This window comes from Falco naumanni, chromosome 7, assembly GCF_017639655.2.
Source record: "Falco naumanni isolate bFalNau1 chromosome 7, bFalNau1.pat, whole genome shotgun sequence".
In the NCBI taxonomy this organism is placed as follows: domain Eukaryota; kingdom Metazoa; phylum Chordata; class Aves; order Falconiformes; family Falconidae; genus Falco; species Falco naumanni.
Genome location: NC_054060.1, coordinates 59,753,378 through 59,776,367, shown reverse-complemented (window position 1 = coordinate 59,776,367; position 22,990 = coordinate 59,753,378). Strand labels below are relative to the sequence as shown.

Sequence of the window (22,990 nt, the reverse complement as noted above, 5' to 3'; positions counted from 1 at the left end):
AATCAAGTCTGTCTGATGCCAAGGAGTAATTTGCTCCAAATTGCTGTAACTGATCACTGATAAATTCAAGCATGTGTCTATGCATTGAAAGACTGGACTCTGGTTTAATAACCTCTTCATAGTCCTCCTCATCAAGGGTTTAATCAATTCAACATACCAACGCATCTGCTAAAGAAACAGTCTTCAGGGAAGTTATCGTTCTCTTTCTTCCCCCCTGCCCTTGTCTTGGTGCTGAAATGCCCTAAATTTGCTTGTATGTTTTCTCTGAAACAACACACAAAGCAGTGAAAGAACACATGAAATTCTCAGTTTTTTTCCAGTTGAATGCATGGCCAAGAGTGATTAGCACTGCTGAGCACAACATTGACCCCTCTGCACGTGTTTTTTTTCGGGACCAGCAGTTACCTGCCATTGCTTCACGTGGCTCTGCGGAGCAAAAACTACAGAGTTCTGTATACAGAGAAAAGACACAAGTTGGCTGAATGCTGAACATCCTGCCACACAAAGGATACTGGAGTACTGATGTACTTACGCTGACACTTTCATTTAGCTTTTCCTTCTCTTACTGAAGATTTTGAGGCAGATTTTGCTTCTCTGTGTTAGTTGGTAGTACTCTGAAGAAGTCAATAAGTAAACAAAGGCTGCCCTGTCTTTTGAGTAATAATTAATACTTTTCTCTAGCTGTTGCATATCCCCAATTCAGTATATTTACAGTGTCTAAACTCCAAGCTCATCTGAGCTGGAGTTGTAGTTCTTTCTTTGTTTCTTATCAAGATGTTAAGATTCTGTCAGTTTATTTAAATTATTTCTGTGTGTGCTATAAACACATATAAAAGCTATAGATTACAGCTGAAGATAATGGAATCCTTCATTTCCCAGGCGATCAAGTCTCCTGTCTGAAGTTGCTGGGAGTTTGATCCTGCACTTTTCACCTCCTCCACACCTCCATGCCTCCTTCTGTTTGCCTACTAGCATAAACAATACACTGTAACTACTGAATTTTGGTCAGTGTTTCATTCATTAATAGCTGAATTTGGCTGGTGCTTTAAGGTGGTGTTTCAGCCCAGCTGGCAAAAGGAGCGTCATACTCAGTTTCTCTTGTCAGAAGTAAGCCCGAGGGAGCTGGGCAGGAGTTTTGTTTGTTTGGGAGATACTCTAAACAGGTATGTGCTAGGGCTTAACATAGGCCTGAGCATCGATCGTCTTGCCATGCAGTCAGCTCAGATGCATGGGTAATGATCATCCCATTAAACTTTTAAAACTGCTGCAGGAGTAACATTGATCTGAAAACTACTAATGACTAGAACTAAACGCGTCACGCTGGAAGGCTTTCTCTTAAATATATTGCTTCACTTGTTAGATGGATGATAGATCTTGCTTTCTGAGGAGAAAAACATGAATTTGAAATCAGTTAAAATAGCAATGTGATGGACAACTTGAAGCTAATGAACATGCTTCAGCTCTGTATTTCAGCAGTGTGATGGTTATGGCATTGATTGTGTAGTCAGCCCAATGGCAGCTGTTATGAAAACACTGGTAATTATTGCTGGTCATTTTTAAATCTTACTCATTACTATTACCCATTACTCGTTTTTTACTATTACTCATTACTGGCAATGAGTAATAGTGAACATTTCTTAGAAGAATAATGTCATTTGTACTTCTCTGCTAGACTAGTCTTTGGTACAAAATTGAGTCCACATTTTTATTATCTTATATCAGATTTAATGCAGAATTATTTTAATACTTGTGATAGTAGAAAAATATAAATAATTGTTAAGATAAGTTAAAAGGACCTAGATCCTTATCTAGATTATATCCTAGATCCTCATCTAAGTATCATGCTCAGAGAGCTGAGGTTGATCTGATTTCTGTTTGAGCAGATGTGTTCCTGGCAAAGAGAGACAAACTGCTGGAACAACACGAAATCAAATGTGAGTGATCTTAAAAGAAATTTAATTTCTAAGTACATACTTGATTTGTGGAGTAGTTTCCATTGCTTATGCTGGTCTTCCTTGAAGTAATGAGTCATAGTTTAAAGGGTTTTTTCAGTGAGAGATCAGATAGAAGTCTGTTTTAGTGCAGATTGCTTTTTTTGCTTAATGGAGACACAAGCTGTGCCATGAGGTGGAAGGAAGGAGAAAAGTAAAATTCATTAAGTTGCCACTATTGCTTATAGCTTTTCATTTTTTGTGTTTTAATTTTTGTCTTAGACTTTCATGTGAAAGAACTGCAACAGTCTATGGACTGCTTCCCTCAGCTTTTGAAGCCTGAGGAGATTACTTATCTAAGAACAGGGGTGATGTGTTGGTTCTCATAGTTTAAAGGCAGTTACTAAAGACAGCTACTCAGATCGATCTTACCCTGGTTCATCTACCATTATTTTTTTTTTTTATAAGAAGACTACAAGTCCCTTTTTTCTCTTTGTGGTTAGTCAGGAACTTAGAAACTCAGTTGCTGTCGCCTTTTAATGCTTGATTCATGCTATATTCCTTTCAATTCACAGGACAGCATTCCATCCAGTGCTGGTACTAAGAGCTTTTCTGAGCTCTTTTCTGATCAGTCTTGAAGAATCCTGCTTGCCAAATCAGCAGTCGGCAAATGAAAAAAATTTCATCAATAATAAGTAGGAATAACTTTTGCCTTGTCCAGCAAATCTTTGTGACAGTTTTGTAGCATAGTATAAATCTAAAATAAATTTACCTCCTAGGAAAAAAGAGGGATTTCTGATTGATCTGCTTTTGTAGCACTGATGGGAAAGTAAATCTTGTTATTACTTGAGTTATCTAAAGACAAAACCAAAAGGATGGTGAATCATCCTAGCTAGAAAATTAAGATATTTTTTTTTTTGTCAGCCATGTATGCCTTTTCATTTTTGTTGATGGCATAGTACGTGTTTTATTCAATTATATGTCACATTTATTTTTCCACGTCTTTTTCAGATTGAGAAGCTTCAAAATGATAATACCAGGGGAAAGGGACTATCAACTAGTTCAACATTTTTAAACATGGGTTTCATGTGAATATAGATGCATCTTTTCATGCTTAGGTTGTACTTGCATCGATTTACTAGTGTGTGATAATGTTCAAGAAACTGTAATACCTGCAGTGGCTGGTGTAGCCTTCAGCCTTTCATCGTACCTGCAGCCCACCACGTGTCTGTGCCACGCCTCTAATTACAGCAGAGTTGCACCCATGTCTGGATGATATGTGTTTAGGTCTGATGTCTTCTTCTGCACTTAGAAATTGCCTAGTAACAGCTTGTATACAATTAGATTTATATTTTAAACAATATTATATTTTATTAAATATGTATGTATTTACTATTAATCAAGTGCAGCTTGTCCCCACATTCTGTGCTTGTGTTCTGTTTTACATAGCATTGTAAGCACTGTGCCTTTTGTGTTTTTCTCCACTCTGATTGCAAAACCGATATGCTGCAGTAAAAACTTGATTCCCTACGTTCTTGCCTTTCTTCTCAAGTTTGTATGCCCGTGCCGCTTTTTAATTACTATTTTTGAAGCTTCATAAGTATCTCCTGGTGTGCAGGCTTACAGCTTATTAAAGGGAGTCTCCATAAGTGTTTGGGATAAGTTTTTTTGAATAGGGTGGAGAGTGTACTGCATTGTATGTAGCTTCATGGAACCCAGGTTTGCTTGTTGACCAGTGCTGGAAAGATCAGGTCTGTGAATTTTTTGCTGCGTGGGCAGTTCTCAGTTTCTACAAAATTAAGTCTTGCATAATAAACAGTCAGCCTCTATAATTCAACACTGATAGTCTTTCCTTTGAGAAATGCTAGTGTTTCTAGCCATGTTAGCAGGTTTTCATTATAGAGATCAGCAACTACACCATAATATTTTTTTTTTTTAACTTAGACACCCCCCCAAATCTAGATTATTTTTGCAAATGTGTGCTATACAGTAGAAGTGTCTTATTTAGAAACAAGTTACAATAATAAATTGATGGGGTTGCTTAGGGCTTTGTCCAGTCAAGTCTTAGAAACCGCTACGGTTGAAGGTTCTGCAGCCTCTCTGCTCCAGTCCCAGTGGCTGATAGTCCTTACAGATAAGATCTTTTCTTCTATCAAGTTGGAACCCTCCTTGTTTTAATTTTATGACACCTCTTGTATTATTCCCTCCCATACACCTCAGTAAAGAACCTGTCTTCATCTTCTTGGTAACCTTCCCTTGTAAAGGCTGTTGTTAGGTCCCCTGGAGTCTTTTCTTTACCAGATTGAACCAGTGTTCAGTCTTTTAAAGACTTGATTGAAAAGTAATTACTTTTAAAGTAGCATGCAATCTGTATTTCATATCCTGCCAGACTAAATTCAAGTGGAGTGAGGTTTAAAAGCAAATGTTTTTGCCCAATGATTCTAATATTAGAATTATATCAGGGAGTTATGAAGATTACCAATCCATTCTCCTGTCTTCTTGTATCCATAGTCTTGTACATTAATTTTTCATAACAGTTGAGTTACCTTTGCCCGTTCTGCTGGTTGTCGATTTTGACATGAATGCTGACTGGTTATTTATTACTTAGTGATAAGGATGTGGAAATTTATGATATCATTCCAGACTAATATAATATATTTTTTTGCACCTGTGCATTTTCAGATGTATTGAAGTAACATAGGTCTTACAAAGGCACTGGGATCGTCTTTCTAGAAAATAATTTTTATATTTAGCTCTCTGAGCTTACTTTTTTTGGTTTAGAATTTAGAACTGATTTAACAAAACAGAAATAAAAAAGGTGGTTTCCATAGTGAAATCAACCAAATATGGTGTGCCTGCCCAATTTAAATGTAACATATAAAGAGCTAGTAATATTTATGGAGCTCCAGTCTAGTGCCTGTTTGGTGAGCTATTACTTAATAAAAATTGTCAGTATTGCAAGACTTCAGAATTTCTTGTTTTCTGTAGAACAGACACTTGTATCTTGTGCTTTCCTAAAGGTGATCTTTATGTTAATTCTTTCTCTAGAAAATCAAGTTCTTGACGTCCTTTATTCAAGAATCTGGAGCAAGAGAGACACATTTTTTACCATGAGGAGAAATTATCTGCTAGGTAAGTTAATTGCCAATGCATGGCAACAATCTGTGATCTTTTTGGTTGGGGAAAACAGCTGTGACTTGTAATCCTCAGCTGAATATGTAAGTTGAATCAGTTTCTGTGGTAGTAGGTGATTCAGAGATAGTAGACACTGGGACAGGCCTTAGGTGAGGAAAAAAGGAGTGATTGTGACCTCTACATGTAATTTCTGTGCTAAGCAGTGATGAAACTCCACTCAAATATTCAGTGAGATGTGTAATCCTACTTTTTTTGTATGTTGCAAAAACTGAGGATAGAATTCAGTTCTGAGTGTTCTAGGAGTGAGATAACTGGTAAATTGGGAACGTTTTTGTACCTAGGCAGATAAAATATGTATAGGTATAATGAGCTATGCGTATTTATCTCTGCCTGTCATTTTACAGTGTGGTCTTTGTCAAGCTGTCTGGTATTTCAGGTAAATTTTAAGTGATAGTTCATTATAGTAAATCAGATCTGACTGATTACCTTTGTGAGTAAATTTTACATAAAAATATGTAGAAAGCAGTAAAGATAACCTGCTGTGCATTTGATGACAACCCAAGTACTGAATTATTTACCAGTGCTTTGTATTGGCTATTTACTGTTCAATGGACTATTTTACACTATAATACTGCATAGGGAAAAAATATGTGTTCACCAGTCTTGGTGACCTCTGGAAAGGATAATTTGTCTGGGAGTTTAAAATATAGTTGATTCTACCAGAATCTCCTTGGCTATTTTTGTTTGCGAAGTCTACAGAATGTTATATTTTGTAGTTTGAGGCTACACATTGTTTGAATAGTGGAGGAAGAAAAACAAAGGCTATAAAAGTATTTTTTATCTTGGTTTACTTCTAGTTATGCTTATTTACAATGTGTAAATTCCTAAAACAGTCCAAGAGATATAAGTAAAACATAGCTTCTTTTGAACTTTGAATTTGTGAAAAATTCTTGTTTTGAGGGAGGGTGTTTGGAAAAAGGCAGTGTTAGAGGTTTGTTCAGCAATGAAGCTTTCTTTTTTTCTTTGTGCTTTACTGTGCATTGAGAGTACAAGAAGTGTTTGAATAATATGTTAGCATTTATATTTGTGAATATAATTAACAGTAGTTTGTTAGGTGTAGGTTACTGCCATTGCTGCACTTAGTTCTAGATAGCAAAAGTCATTGAGCTTGGGGCTGGTTGATCGTTACTTTCAGGTATAGGTGTGATCAGGTACTAGAAAACCTCACTTCATGCAAAACAAGAGGAAGGAAAAATAGTGTGAGAACCCCTCTGATATATTCTGAAGTATATTTAACTTTGGCATATGATCTCATTTCCAAAAACATTTAAGCATTACTGAAGCCACCTAAATAAAACTACTGGGTTTTGTTTAATTTATTTTAAGTTTTCCTTTGAAAAATTAGTTTTAATAAGCCAAGCATGAATATAATATGATTGCTGACACTCTAGTAAATACTTTTTTCTTTTTCTTTTTAGGTGTTCAGACTTCTGATTCAGTCATCAGATATTAATGAGGGAGAAAGCCTGACTGAGTAACACCGTTCTGGTAGTTTGTTGGGGTTTTTGTATTCTGCAGTATTTGAGGAGAGATTTGAGGAAAATTGCAAGGAATGGAGTTAGCTCACAGTTTACTACTAAATGAAGAAGCGTATAACCAGCTTGGTGAATTTCAAAAAGCAGAGTTCATATTTGAATGGTTGCAGTTCTTGGAAAAACTTTTACCAGTGACTAGCAGAGTAAGTATAAAGACACTTGAGAAGAAAAACACATTACAGAGCTATTTTTCTCTGTCTTTTTTTTTGTCATTTTGCTTGAAAACCAAGAGCAGTATTCCATTTCATTTGCTTCATGTCTTTTATATACATGCAATGAAAGTATGTTCAGGGTTAGCAGTAGCTTTTTAAGTGTTAGAAATATTTGATCACAGCCCTTCAAGTGACGGAGCCACTTGTCCAGTGAAAGGGATGTCTAATACTTTTATTTTTTTAACTCGGATTATTACTGCCAGATTTTGCAACCCCATGATGAAGAATGGCCATCATGCTTCCACCTAGCATGGCACAATTATTTGGTAGTTCTCTAGCAAGCCAGAACGTAACATCTTTCTCTTTGTTTTTTATTTTCCTAATCAAACGATAAAAGATCTGTTTCCAGCCAGCTCTCCAATTGGCTCAGTGTTTAGTGTACAGTGAGTAGGATATGTGGATATGTAACAGTAAACCAACCTAGATAATGCTGTTTAGGAGTTATTTGTGTTAAAATATGAAATAAAATACAATGCCAGGCTCTTTCTAATTTTTTTTTTATTTTTTAACGAGCATTTAAAATAGATTTAAAAAATAGATGATTGTTTTAATGGAAGTTCATACCTTTCTAATGTTCAACTTCTTGAAATTCTGCTAACATTCTTTTTTACTACTTAAATTACTATATTTCTATTAATTATTTTATTTTAAAACAGGCATAAAAGAAGAAAAAAAGGCAGTTTTGTTTTAGTAAGATATAACTATACAAATGCCACAGGGAAGATACACTGGAAATGGTGCTAGAAAGAATTATGCTCTGAAAAATGTGATTTTGGTTTTTTTTAAGAAGATTAATAAAATAGTCATATATTTGAGATGGCTTTTTTTTAAGTGGAAAGGAACAATAAAATGTGCATTTTTAATTAAGAATGTCACATTATCAGAATGTTAATAATAAAAATTAAATATAACTAGCATTAATTGTCTTTTAACTAATTTTTAAAATGAACTGAAACTTAACTGGTTATGGATTTTATTTCCAGGCTGACATAAGGGAAAACCAGAAGAAACTGGTTGAACAATTGACTTCTTTATTAAACAATTCACCAGGACCTCCTACCAGACGGCTTGTTGCCAAGAATTTAGCTGTACTTTATAGCACTGGAGACACTTTTTCTGTTTACCAAACAATTGATAAATGCAATGAACTCATTCGGAGTAAAGATGATTCACCAAGTTATCTGCCTACGAAACTGTAAGTTGGGTTTTTTTTAACCCCAAACTTCAAATCCAGTAGTAACAAGAGAGACAGATTTACATGGTGAGAGGTTAATGCTGGAGAAGGTGTGCTCCCTCATTTCTGCCTGTTGTCTGGTAGAGCTTTTACCATATGACACACAAAATTTGGGAGCCTCCATGATTAGTATCATTATTGTGGGTGTATCTAGCTGTAAAAAGTAATTATTTTTTTTATTACACCTCTAAAATTTTTAGACTTGCGTATTACAAAGAGAAACTGAATTCATCTGAAACCTGAAAGCAAATTCAAATTGCTTTCTTCCCTCTAGGTATTACAACAATTTTATTTTAATCATTTATTATATGCTGCCTTCAGGGTAAAATTATGAGTGGTTAAGTACTTGTGTAGCATTTTATATATCCCTTTCTGTGTCTTTACTGGAAAGTTTTGAATGAGAATTCTAGGTACATGTTGGGGGGGAAAAACAATTTCAGTACTTGACAACATAAATTGCCCTTGAAAGTTCAATAAGCTGAAAATATATTTTTCTTCTTTATTTAGAAGTTTCTTGTTATGATTCACATAAGTATAACATAAAATCAATCACATTCAGATACTTTAAAATCACATTACTTTTGAAGCGTTTAACACAGAAGCGATTTGGTGGCTCTTGGCAGTTGGGGTAGATTGCATATGTTAGAACAAAATTTGACCAACCTAGATAGCTAGTGTTTACTGGATCCACTGGAAAGAAATGTCTTGAGTGATTTGAAAGATAAATTGATTCATTTATGAGTGTAGGAATGCTAAACTTGTTGCTACTGTGCAGAACCATAATGACTGTGGTATGCTTTAAGGTAATAGAGTAAACTGAGCCCAGTTTCTGCTTTTATGTTTTTGTTCAGTGAGGGGACAAAAGCAGCTTGTAATACATATTGCCATATTGAATAAACCATGCTTTGCAGCAAGTTGGACAAACTGCTTGTTACAAAAAAAAGGTGAAGAAAGCTTTTCATAAGTAACTTACTTCAAATTAATAAAAGAAAAAAATATTTAGCTGATACGAAGCATCTGAGTTAAATACCAGAGGATACATAATAAAACAAAGAATGTGGTAGTATTAGGTATTGCATGTTTGCATCGGGAACCAAAACTGTAGAAGACAGATCTCCAACGAGGCAATTGAAAATCAGGCCAGAGAGAATACCAGCGATGAATAATTGAGTTATGAGGGGGCAGGTGTTTGAAAACCAAAGAAACGGTAGTAACAGTGCTGAGAAGAACAGCAAAAAAGGCAAGTACACAGAGACATGTGAACAGTTATTGCAGGATGTGAAACCAAATCTTACGGTGCAGAAATTCTATGAATAACCTTCATTCCTGAAACAATGCACATCTTTCACTATAGTGAAGGAAACTAAAAATAAAGGTAGAGATAGTAAAACATCATTGTGCATTAATGATACATGATACAGAGCAGAGCAGAATTTATCTTTCTCGTTTGCTTCTTGTGCTAATGCTGTTTCTGACAACCCAAAGTGAAGTTTCCTGAAAATAGGTTTTTGCAAGGAGTCAGCTGTATTTTCCAATACCATAATATTTTTTTTGTTTCCTTCTTGTTGCAATTGACCTCTCGTGTAGTGTTTTAAGAATAAATTTGCTATAAAGGGGCTTAGTCCTGCAGAGTAAATGACTGCTATACGACTGGCTCCTGAACAGTGAGATGCATTAATGTCATAGGTGAGTTGTAGTAGGGGGCTGAACTCTGCAGGTCTTCTTTGTTTCATCTGCAAGATGGCATACTGGACAAAGTGGCATGATGTCAGCATAGCGAGGAGGGATGATGCAGGCCATTGGCAGTAAGGCAGAAATGGTAAGTAAGGAAAATGTTAGGTATCAGGAGTCAGAAGGCAGAGAAGTAGCTAGGGGGGGACAGGTAACAGTGGTCAGAATCCTGACAGGTATGTAGGCAGTAGTGAGGAGAGAAAATAAAGACATGAATTGGAGAAAAAGGTAGCAGTAAAATATGGTTTACTTCAAAAAAGGTTTGGAAAAGGGATTTCTCATGGTACTGACACTGAGACAACAGGCTGCAGAAAAATAAGTGGAACTACAGAACTCTTCATTGAGTAAAATGTTTCATTCTTGGCTGCAAGTATATGGAATACTTTGTGTTCAGTGAAGAAAGACTGCTGCTGCTTTTTTGTTATTTTTCTTTTTTAAAATCTTGATTAAAGTGGTGTCCTTGTTCGCCATCTGTCCTTACTGAGCATACATGCCCATGCTGTCTGGTAGCAACACTTTGCCATCATTGTTCACAATATGTTGATTCACCTGGAAACTCCTTTAAATAAAGTTTCTAGTGAATTGTTCTCTTATCTCATAAATTATCTTTTTTCTTGTTTGGTATAGGTGGAAGATGGAAATGTTTTATGCAGACATTGTAAACAGAATCATAGGTGCTTATCTTCTACTAAGATGGACTGTGATGCAAATGCTGTATCAGATAAACAGGTCATATGATGTGAACACAGCTTACTCCCTTAAATTACAGTTTTTAGAATATTTGCTAGGACTGCTTTTAAACCATAAGCGTTTTGAAAGCATTTGGCTGGTCAGCAAACTTTCATAGCTGATCTCAGTGCTATTTTACCACACGTATAAGTATCATAGTTCTGCATTTTTGTTGATACTTCTCCCAAGTATAATTTTTTAAGGGAAAATTTGAGAGAAAACAGATTAAATGGATCTTATATATGGAGTTGTATAGCAGTTTGGAGGTGTGCTGCCAGGGAAGAAAAAACACAGTCAAAGAGGCTTTTGCCTGCAAAACTTGTATAAATTCACAGGCTTCCTTGGAAACTTCTGGCTATTGCTTGTGATTTGACAAATAAAGTGACTCAAGAGTTCATACAGTTTGGACTTGTGAAGAAACATTTGTGGGGGAGAAAAATAGCTAGACCTAGAAGGCAGTCAGAAGAGCTTCCGAAGTCCTGTGCTTTGAACTTTTATAGAAACTTCAATACTGATGTGCAGAAGTAGCTGGATTCTCTCACTTTGCCTGACAAGATGTTCCTCATCAACAAATACTGCCACTTTGTTGCTAGAACTCACTGTTAACGCTGATTGACTCTTTCATACAACATCTAAACACATGGCAGTACAGCCAACCATGGAAGAGTGTTTGCAGTTAATACCCTGACGTAATAGCGGTAGTTATGCTTTGTGTTTGGGTTTTTTTTTAATGTTTGTTAAGTATTCCTTCTTTGAATTATGATGTGAAATATATATTATTTAATCTTGAAGTTAATTAAAGATAGGATCTGTGACCATCAGATGATCAATTTAGTAATATGATGGTGCACTTGTAATTCTATGCCCAGACACACCAAACTGTTGGTGTGTACTGAGCTGGATAAAAGCAATAATGAAAAATGTTGCTTTAATGAAAACAGGATTTTGGTATGATAAAAGATAAAGAATATCAGTTTTGGTTTTTTTACTGTGCTTTGTCATCTAGGGAATTACTGTTAATATTAAATGCGTTTTTCTTATTAAGAATGTGTTCAATATGAGATTTTAAAATTCTTTATGGGAAATGGATTTGGTTGGGAAATGAGTAAAATGTTGCTTTGTTGAAGGGGGTGCTGAGCAGTGTCACTGCATATTTAAGTAAGTCTGGCCAAAGAGCTGAAAGCTAATTAAAGATATAATTTCCTTTTTCCTTGTATTCATAGAATTAGTTGGTTTAATTATAGATCTGTCAATACAGAGCAAGATATTTTCGTTAATTAATTATTAAAAGGAAAACTATTTAGTTCTTTTTGCTTGTTTGTTTGTTTGTTTTGCTCGATCTTTAGCAATTTTTAGATGCTAATGAGTGCAGAGACTCCAGTTGTCAGGTATTTCACCTGGAAACTAAATTCAGAATCTGTGTGCAGTGAAAAGGACATGGGCTTATACTTTAATTTTCTTCAAAGCGTTTCCTTATTATGTATTGTTATACATAAATGCCAACATTTTAATTACTAGACCATTTGCAGTCTACTGTTGACCATCGAGTTATAAATAAATCTGTCCCTGGGTACTTCTAGCAGCATCTGCCATAGCACAGTGCCGTAGACTGCATGATGCAAGTCATGCTTAGTTAGAGATTAATGTTAAATTTTAAAGCTAGATATGAATATTGTATTCCTGTTGTAAAATTAGTGGAAGATTGTATTCCCTGTATTCCTGTGTTATCCAGGTTACTTTCCCTTCCCAACCCTTGTATCTGCATTTCTCCTAGAGTGTGAGTATGTGTGCCACACACAGGCCATTTTTTTTTTTTCCTTTTGATAATCCACTTACATTTTTGGGACATTATATTTAGTTATTTTGTTGTTTGCCCATTGATTATCTTAGTCATCTTAATCCCTTTCATCTATTACTGCATCCATTTTCACGCGTCTTTGGATTTGCTTTTGTTTTAGTGCTGCGGTGGTATGCTTGGGCTATTTATACAAAAAATTGGGAAGAATTTTGGGAAACAGTTTTACTGACACCGTTGGGAATGTGCTTAAAGCAATGAAGAATGCAGAGGTATTGGAACAGCATGTTTAACAAATGATTGGAAAAATAATAGGATGTTTACTGTTGATAGCTGAACCAATGAATAGGAGAAAGTGCATGATACCAAAATACGAAAAAATTGTGGAAAGTCATAGGAAAAAAATCAGTGTCTAGATTTCAAAAAATTACTAGAGAGTTAATGAATTATAACTATGAAAGGATCAATCATAGCCATTCTCAATCTCATTTCATGAAAGAACTTGATAAACTAGAAAATTTGATTACCTTATTAATGAGAAAATTTTGCTCCAGCTTGTACTTCCTGTTTTGAGTTCTAAACTGCTTGTGATTACTTTCCAGTAGAACATAGAATTACTATTCTCACTTGCGTGTAGACCTATAGAGCAAGTTACCTGCTTTAACTCACTTCAGCATAAACAGATCTCCAAAAGTCTAAAAGACCCAAACCATTGTTTACCTACTCCAGTAGTTGGCATTTTGTATTTCCAAGGAGTTTAGGGTTACAAAACCTTAACACTTCTCTTTTTCATTTTTTCAGTCTCAAGGTCGTTATGAAATCATGCTTAGTTTGCAAAATATATTAAATGGTTTAGGAGCTGCTGCTATCCCCTGTCACAGGGATATTTACAAAGCTGCCCGATCATGTTTGACAGATCGATCTATGGCAGTCCGCTGTGCTGCTGCAAAGGTAAAGTGTTCTAATTGCTGTTTTTATTAAGTAAGCTCCCTAAATACAGTTCTTTCTTAATGGATGATGAATACAGCAGAAAATACATCTTTTGCTTATCTTTATTTCTTTGATACTGCCTTGGCAACAAAACTTCAAGTGACTTCAGTATGAAGCAACATGCTTATTTTGTTAGGGAGAACTCTGCTTTTCTACGTCAAAATATTTTTATTTCTCTTTTTTTCTCTAGTGTCTTCTTGAACTTCAGAATGAAGCAGTATTTATGTGGAGTACAGATCTGGATAGTGTTGTGACCTTGTGTTTTAAGTCCTTCGAAGGTTCCAATTATGATGTACGATTAGCAGTTTCAAAACTTTTAGGCACAGTATTAGCTAGAGCTCTAACATCCAAACAGATAACAGGTAAAGTATGTATTTTGTTTGCAGATTCCTCATCTGTAATATGTCAGATGATAAGAAATTCTCAAGTTCTCTTGAAGCCTGAAGTACAATCTCTGGCTTAGTCTTTTCTGTAACATTTTTCTTGTGAAGTGCTGTGATTTTGGTTGTGTTAACCTGCATAGATATGTATTTATGAAGTAATATACAAGGAAAAAAATTCGGTATTTTCTCTGTTACAAGACTGTTACTGTATGGAGAGAAATCAGTAGCCTCAAGAATTTAAAGGCACGATTAATTTAAGCAGTGTAGAAAGCACTAAGATTCTCAAGAGAGTGTCTCTGTCAAACTAAAGACTTTAAGCTACCTTCAGGCTGTTTTCCACAACTGTCCATGCCACATCTGGATTGTCTAGCAGTACAAATGTGATCAGAATGAACATGCCGTTTTGTTCACTCAACAGACCATATAATAGTTTTTGGTGACAGACAGTACTTGATCTAACTGAAGTATCCTGGCACAAAGTTAATATCTGTAGTCTTTGGTGTCATACAGACTGAGCGTTTTTAGTCCAATCTTAGGAGCTTATAAAAGCACACAAGGTAAGTGTGATTCAGAGTGTTCTGCGTTTAATGGCATCAGAAAAGACCTTCAGTGCAATGAGCAACAGATGACAAAACTATATGGCTTTAAGCCCAGCCTACTGCCTTTCAAAATTCTTGAGGCTCTGTATTTGTGTTGGAGTCTGTGAAGTCTTGATTTATAAAGTATCTTTCTAAGAATCTTTTGGAGAGTTACAGTGTTACAGAAAACAAGGGGCACTTCTCTTTTCCCAGTAAAGTAAAAAAGAAAGAAATACTCTGACCTCTTTATAGACTCAGTAGTTTTCTTTGATCTTTGTAAGCAGTGTGGTTGTATTTCTAAACTGCTAAGATAAGCTTATATAAGAAGCTTATCAACTGGTTGGTTGGTTGTTTTTACTTTCTTTTTGTTATTTTTAGTTAAAAAGAAGTTAGAGCTAAGTGAGACAGAAGCTGGTTGGGGGCTAGAAGGGGCTTAGGGAGAAGTGGAGGGAGCATTACATGAAGAAGTGCATAGTCCTGAGGTTTCTGCATTGTATCTGATAACCTGCTGATACTGTGATTATGGTTTTTATTTGGGGGGGGGCATGACTATCTCATATTGTATCATTCCTTTTCACATTTCAACACTTGGAAGACAACAAAAAATGTAGTGAAAATTTTAGGTCACTTAGTTTGCACAGTGTGCTGTCATCATGCTAAGTTTGCACACACATGTCCCAGCATGTATTTTAAATGAACTTTCTATCAAGAGATAAAACAATGGAATAGGAATTAGGGGAAAATAATTTTCCTAGAAGCTCGTGAACATATTCTATTATTTTCATTCCTTTGGGGAGCTAATTTAATACTAAGGTGAGATGCGTTTTTTTCTAAGAGAACCTGTAGCTGTGCCCTTATCTGGATAAGCATAGCAGAAAGATAATCCACCTTGTCTGGAATTCAGAATAGAGAGTTATCTTTGGTGGTAAGCTGCAATGAGTTAAGTCAGGGCTTTCATGAAGCTGTGGGTGGTAGGAGTAGGCCACGCTGACCTTTTTGCAAAGGGAGCTTAAGATTAGATGGTAAATACTGACAGAGGGTGTATGTATGTATATATATTAGGTGGTGGCCTAAACTATGTAAAGGTAGCTGAAGCAGAAGAACTTGAGAAATCCTGTGGTTTGCTAGAGCAGTGAGTCCTAAAACATTTTTGTTTCTGTTGTGAAATTATGCTCAAACAGTATTTGGATTTGATTGGGCTACTGAATTCATGCAAATATTTTTTTATACAACCATTAGAGTGGAAACTTTTCTTCTAAAATGTAACAAGTTTTACAGAGCTGTTCCTCTAAATATTTACAACTATTCTTAGCATCCACCAGGCATAACTTCCGCAGAATCTCTTTGGAAGAAGTGATGGAGCTATTGGGAACTGGATTTCTGCGTGGAAGTTGTGGATTTCTACGAGCCAGTGGTGATATGTTGAAAGGGACCAGTTCAGTCAGCAGAGATGTTAGAGTTGGAGTCACCCAGGTTTGGATTACGTTAGTTACCATTTTCTGAGATTGCTAAACATTCCTATAGTCACTGTTTTGCTCTCCATATATCTCTTATTTCATTCTGGTTTGTATCTGTGACAAAATGTATGTACTTTAAAATAGTGATTTACGTCTTGAGTTATGCTAGAAAGAAAAAAAAGATTTCTGATGTTGCTTAATGTTTACCTGATAGTTTTAACTTCTCAGAATTAAATATATATTACTCGTCAAAGCTTCACATGATGTAAATTTCAGGTAAGTGATATAAATAAATACTTTCCTAAAATTTTTTAAATTAAAACTTAATAATTTATGTCTAAAAATGAAAAGAAGTTACAAGGATTCTTTGAACTTGAAATAGTTTCCTCCTATACAGGGACATTCCCAGTCCTGTTCTGAAAGAGTCGTTCTGTTTGGAGTAAGTGCATGAAAAATAAGGAAAATAAAATGTAGTGGAAAAAAAACAAATAACTGTTTTACTGTGTTCCTGGATGCTCAATTAGAGCATAGAGTCTTGTTAACTGAGCAGGACTGAAGTCAGACCATATAGTGCATGCTGGTTAAAACAGTATAAATTTTTCAGATAATATCAGGTTGGCTTCTTCCTGTAAATTTTATCTTAAACAACATTTACATGCTAAGACCTAGATATTCAAATGTTAAGCCTGTGAATCAAGACTAAAGGTCATGGTGAACATTTGCATATAAGTCAGCTGTGATTATTTTAATGTTACAGTCCCCACAGCTATTGGATACATCCCCTTTGCCAGTGAGGGAGTTTTTTTAGTGCATTTCAACTCCTGCAGTGCAAAAAAATCTGTAAATTAGCTTGATTGACTGATAGAAGCCAGACTTTGTACTGAAACAGCTAGAAGGTGCTCACAAATTGTCTTCTATGCTCAGATTGTGCTGGGTAGAAACATTAACTTCTGGCAGACAGATAGAAGGACTGGGGAACAATAATACCTTGACAGCTATTTGCTTGGAAAATGCATGCCAGACTCCTAGGGTGTTCTGTATGCATGGTGATTTTATTAGTTTTCCAGGAACAGGTAGTTACAGTGTTTTGGCTGTTTGTACTGTTTTTTGGAGGTTGTCTCCTTTTTCATGCATTTCTGCATTCACACAATAGTACCTGTGAGAGATGGTACACTCTTAACTGTATCAGAACAGTCAAAATAGTGCAATGTTTCTATAAGAAAAACTTGAGAAATTGTGTGTTTCAGTGCTTGTGAGTAGAAAGCACTTGCAGTTATAAAAGATATTAACACTGAAGATGACTTCTTACATATGGAAGAAGAATTAATATTTGTTCAAGACACAGCCAGATTCAAGATGTAATTCAAAATATAGCCATAGCCGTATGACTCTTCACAAGTCTATTTATCCTGTTAAATTCCTCAGTTTTCAAATCCATAAAACAGGGGTAATGTGCTGGTACTTTATGAAGCCTAAGTAGTATTTGTTAAGAGCTGTTACGTGCTAACACAATCTCACAGTACAATTTCTCCATCTACAGTACTTCTTTTAATGTGAATAATTTTGTTGTTAATACTAGACATGAGACAAGTATGTACGAGGTGTATATAGAAGTTCATTGATACGGATAGTAGTTGTAGGAATTTTGTGTGTTCATTTGCACATTCTCATTTTTTGTATTCCCTTTTCTTGATGGTAGCACATCTATTCATTAAAAAAACCCAACACATGTACATGTAAGGCATTTGTAAGGGAGTGTATTATGTGGCAAAATAAATGGTCTTGTGGTGATTAGATTTGTAAAGTGACTCTGCATTCTTTCTCTTTGTTGTGACAAATGTAGTCTTTTTATGGTACCTCCATTACAAGGCAAACAATTAAAATTAATTGAGATGAAGAGCAGTGCTTGGGGGCTGCAAATATTCCCTAATTCAAAGCCTATAATAACAAAATTCTCTCAGGGTTCTGGGTTATAGTTTTGTAACATAGTAGTTCTTAAAATGCATTCATACATTAAATTTGGGTTCCATGTGCAGAATGTTAAATAGCTGGAAGCTGTTGTTCAGTGAGACCAAACACAATGTTTTACATAACAAGTGCCTGTGCAGGGTAAACTGCCATTTCTCACACTCTGAAGTGAAATAACATGGGCAGGCAGCTTGAATTAATTTACAGTGAAAGCAGGCTGCAATATTGCTAGTACAGTTTTGATAGTAATTTAAATTATTAAAATAGGTCAAAAAAATTTTGCAGCTACCTGAAAGTGAGAACATAAGTGATTTATGAATGTGTAAATTTATAAGTAATCTTAGATAAGTGATGTTCTAGTTGTGGCAGTGTGCAGGGATTTTTTTTAAAAGAAGAAAATACATGTGGGATAGTTGGCAGTGGTTTTCCAGATGATTTTGCTCTAAAATATGGCTTCTTTTCAAATCTCTTTCAGGCATATGTGGTATTTGTCTCTACATTAGGAGCACAATGGCTTGAAAGGAACTTCTCTGCCTTCCTTTCCCATATTCTAGATCTTGTGTCTCAGTCTCACCCTAAGGCCATTCAGAGTCAGATGGATGCTATCGGCTGTCGCCGCTGTGTTTCCTTTATCCTTCGAGCTACAGTAGGAGGCCTTCTTGGGGAAAAAGCTCAAATTGCAGCTGCCAAGGAGATTTGTCAGGCCATCTGGAAACTGAAGAAAGTTGTGGGTATGGGTCTAACAAGATTATCCGTTTGGGCCTCTGTTTTTCCTTTTTTAAGTGATTGTCCAACTTCCTAATCCAGAGACTGCAGAAACAGAATATGTAGTGCTGATTTATTACCATCATAATGTAGGGGGCTTTCGATGGGCTGCTTTGTTTTTAACTTGGCTGGTTATTTGTTTGTGTGTGTGTCTGTGTTTCTGCATGTGTGTACCCACACAAGTGGAAACATCTTTTATAACATTTTTTTTCCCCTGGCAAATACTGTTTTTAACAATTAGAAATAAAATAACATATACAGTAATAAAGTAGAGACGATATTGTTAAATAAGTTAAATTGGCAGTTGATACATGTCTAGACAGATTCTGCCTTCCTGTTCAGAGCAGCTGACGCTACTTATGGTTCAAAAAAGAAACACGCGTTCCTAACTGACAAAATGAGCATTTCTCCTGGAGAAAACGGATCTCTTGCATGGTAGTCTTGTACACAGCTTCCCAAAAAAGCTACTGATCTTCCGCCATCATCCTTGTAGGGGAAAAGAATGTTGGGCATAACCAGTCATCCCCTGGTGTACAGCAGCATATTGTATCCTATTTAAATGTTAGATGCCTAAACTGACATAATAATTTGTGTCTGAAAAGACGAACTTTTAAAAAACTCCAGATTTTTCCCTCCCTCTTCATTCCCCACCCCACCTTCTCACTCGCTTGCTCTTGCACAATTTACTCTTTCCTTCCCTTTCTTTTTTCCTGCAACGTAGTACATTCTGGCAAGTTACATCAAAGCATGACCTTTTTAAGTCACTAGTGAGGCTGAGAATAGCATGCTTCTTACTAGTCACTGTTCCCCATCACTTAAAGATAAGCAGTTCGGTAGTGTTCATTTTATCTGCCCTTACAGACGTTACTGCACTATCCATTTGAGTAATAGAAATGTACTTGGCTCAGTGAAGGCCAACCTTTGCAAAACAGTTTGGTAAATATAAATGGTAACGGTAGAAGCTCATTTGGTAATACAAACAACTTACTACAGCAAAATTCTTTTTCTGATGTTTGTTTCATTTTGGTAATGATTTCATGGGGGTTTTCCTATATTGTGTTACCAGATGCTGCAATAAGTGACAGTAACCTGGAGACAAGAATTAGTACAACAGATGTAACAGCAAGTCAACATGTGCTTGTTTGTGCACTTCAGGAACTCGGAAGTCTCATCCAGGGCTTAGGAACTACAGCAGGACCGCTACTGCAAGATTCCAGTACAGGTACAGGCCCTGAATTGTTTTGTGGACAGAGTACAAAATATATTCCTTTGTTCACTGTGATCTTTGATGGCTAGACTGTCAATTCTTCAAATCCGTTGGGATCCTTTGTCTAGCACTGACTATAGCAACCTTTTTTTCTGGTGTGCAGGCTCCTCACTTGGACCTTCTTAGTTCTATCCTTTTCTATTTTGTCCCACTAAATTTAAAAAAAAAAAAAAAAGAGGGGGAGTTGTGTATCTTCTCCAACCTGTACTAGTATGTTAATTGAAAAAAAACCAACCAACACTATCAAATTTATCTCTATTAAGGGTTGTATTTGATGTCCAATACTTCATAATGTTTATAGTAAATCAGTTTGATTGAGCTGAGTTCCTTCATCTGCCTTTGTTTTCATTGAGCTGCTTTTTTTTTTGAATGGGTTCAAGTAGACATCTGTTTCCACTGCATGGATTTCTGCTTCCTTGAGAATACTTACAGATATTTTCTATGCATGTTGGTGAATAACTGTGTAATGTGTTAGATTTTCTCCATATCATTACTTTTCATTCAGCGTAACTTTTTTGAAAAGTATTAAGTATTTAAATTTTGTAAGAAATACTTCACAATAAAAACCAATAGTACTGTTTAAAGAGAAGTACACAGACTGGGTAGTGCTACATTCACCAGTACTCTGTATGCATTTTTGCTTGTCTGACAATCTGCTTCCATATTTCTTAAGTGTGTTTATGCATTTTATTTTTCAGGAGTTCTGGAAGCAGTAATTTCGGTCATTCTTCATCCCAGCATTTCAGTTAGACTAACAGCAGCTTGGTGTTTACGCTGTATTGCAGTAGCATTGCCCTCCTATGTGTCCCTACTGTTGGATCGTTGCATTGAACGTCTTAGTGCATTGAAAACCTCCCCAGAAGCAATAACTGGCTACAGTTTTGCTGTTGCTGCTTTGCTGGGTGCAGTAAAATACTGTCCTTTAGGAATTCCACATGGAAAAGGGAAGGTATGGTCGGAATACTTTGCTTATATGCAGTTCTTTGTTGTTTTTGCAGTAGTATTTGCATGCATTCTTTATGACATGATCACATAATGCAGTGTACTGATGAGAGACTTTCTTTCCTCGAGAAGGGGATTTTGAAGCGTACCATAACTCGGATAAGCAAGTGTTTTTCTCACATGTGTCAGGATTGTGAATTTCTCAGGAAATTCCACTAATGACTTTATTAACCACTCGTACTGCTACCTTTTTCTAAGGTAGAAGTTTGTTAGGGGAGAAATTCGGTGTTTTGGGACAGAGGGCAGTTCTGTGGAGCTGTAAGGACTTAAACTGAACAGTCTAAGAAAAGGTTTACCTGGAGAAAATATTTCTTGAGTAGAGTTACAATTTCCAGAATTTCAAACTAAATTCTTTACAGCAAGATCAGACCATCTGCAATTCTGGCCCAGTTTGACTTAAATTAGAAAACTGTCATTTCAGCAGTGTTAATGGTGAGAAAGGGCTAGTTTGGAGTACATACAGCTGAAATGTATCAGACTTTGCCAAAGGAAAAAGATCTTTCTTTTTTAAAAAATGATTGCAAGTATACATACAGGTCTTTTGCGTGTTGCGATGTTAGAAATAAGTTTCCTGGAAGGAAACTCATTCAGCCACAGATGAAGTCAAATTAGTATTTCCCAGGCCCATCAATGACTCTCCAGTGTACAGTTTACTCAGTGCTTACACCAATAACAGCAGTTATGTATTATCTTGAAAAGCTTTGACTAAGTCCAACAGAATTTTTAGTCAAGTCCAACAGAATTTTTAGTCAAGTCCAACAGAATTTTTAGTCAAGTCCAACAGATACATGCTTTCATTTTGTTTAACAGAATTTAACAGAAACCAGTTTCTTGCATTAACATAGTTTAAGATACTTGTACCAGTCCCCTTCCCTAAAGCAGATAGAATATACTGTGCTCTGAAGTTTTAGGGATGTGCAGATATAGAAATACAGACCAAGAGAAGAAGCTGTTTCCATCTCAATGAGAACTTTATCTATGGAGTGAGTTATAGCTGGAAAACTGCAGTGCAACACCACTGTCAGCAGTACCTGCTAATTCTCTGCATAATGTAGAAACTTACATTCTCAGTTCTGAAAATACCTGTTTTGGAGCCAGCAGACATTAGAGAAGGAGTGGCAGTTTTACATGAGGGTTGTGGTTTTTCTCTTGTTACTATACCACTACAAGATGAAAGGAATGTTTTGGTACACTAGGAAAAATGTCCTTTGCAGTTATTCTAGCCCACCCTTTCCATGTCGTTGAGTATTAACAGTTCCATGCCACTCCTTAACAGACATTGCTAACTACAGTTGTTGACATTCAAAGTCCCAAATGCTGATGAAACAATTTATAAATGAACAAAAAAAAAAAAAGTAATTTGCCTTAGCTTTTAAAAACTTTTCCTTGTTATTACTGAAAGACCATAGGGAGAGAACAGAATTAATATTGTTTGCCCAGTTATATAGATAAAAATTGCCATTCAAATACTACACACCTAAGCAGAGCTGAAATTTCTGTTTAACAGAGAAATGTAATTCTTTACAAAGCTTTCTTTTAGAGGAACAGAGTAAGATGAAATAGGGCCAGGAGGAGGTATGGGAGGTCACAGAAAAGTGTGGGAGAAACACTGTATTCTGTACTGAGCTGGCAGAGGGGAGAACAGAGGAGCTGACAAAAGCCCTTTTCCATTCTCTCCTAGGAATGCTGCCAGATTCCAGACTAGCTGCTCTTCTGAGGAGCTGAAAGAGACCAGTGTTAAATAGAGCAGTTCTGAAAAGGAAATATTAAACATAGACAGTAGTGACCTGGACAGAAGCTGTTTTATATTAATGCATTTTTCTCTGAGAAAGCAGTTAGAGTTGCAGGTGGAACCTATTCAAGAAAACAAAATAATTAGTGGGTGTGTATATATTTAGTATTCTGTACTAGTGCTTATACTTCAGTTCAAAAATAAGACATTTCTCCTAGTACGCAGAGAGAAAAGTTGTCAGAAATCATTAAAGAAATTCTTTCTAGGGTGTTTGTTTAACAGGTAATTTAAGTATACTAAGCTGTTAGTGATTCTTAGTAGTATTATTTAACAAGGATACTGTTTTAATTGTAGAATGGGGTATTTCAATGCTATCAGGAACCTATAAAACAGATAATTTGCAGCTCCCTGGCAGCATTATGGAATTGGGGAAACTAGTATTTTCAGACTTGGTATTTTATGAAGTTTTGAAGTATACAGATTTCA

At 35.9% G+C, this 22,990-nt stretch overlaps 1 protein-coding gene across 4 annotated transcripts in view; it reads left to right on the top strand.

Annotated features, from left to right (window-relative positions):
- Positions 1 to 22,990, top strand: part of HEATR5A (HEAT repeat containing 5A) — a 78,120-nt gene that overhangs the window by 15,953 nt on the left and 39,177 nt on the right. For 3 of the 4 annotated variants that reach the window (XM_040602345.1, XM_040602342.1, XM_040602343.1), the window contains exons 2-11: positions 4,980 to 5,063; positions 6,545 to 6,804; positions 7,857 to 8,068; positions 12,526 to 12,634; positions 13,164 to 13,313; positions 13,543 to 13,714; positions 15,626 to 15,786; positions 18,214 to 18,469; positions 19,570 to 19,725; positions 20,469 to 20,719. In XM_040602345.1, the coding sequence (XP_040458279.1) occupies positions 6,679 to 6,804; positions 7,857 to 8,068; positions 12,526 to 12,634; positions 13,164 to 13,313; positions 13,543 to 13,714; positions 15,626 to 15,786; positions 18,214 to 18,469; positions 19,570 to 19,725; positions 20,469 to 20,719 (1,593 nt within the window). In that variant the 5' untranslated portion in view covers positions 4,980 to 5,063; positions 6,545 to 6,678. Of the gene's footprint in view, positions 1 to 4,979; positions 5,064 to 6,544; positions 6,805 to 7,856; positions 8,069 to 12,525; positions 12,635 to 13,163; positions 13,314 to 13,542; positions 13,715 to 15,625; positions 15,787 to 18,213; positions 18,470 to 19,569; positions 19,726 to 20,468; positions 20,720 to 22,990 lie in introns of those variants that run through there. The other variant, XM_040602346.1, reaches the window with a different exon arrangement.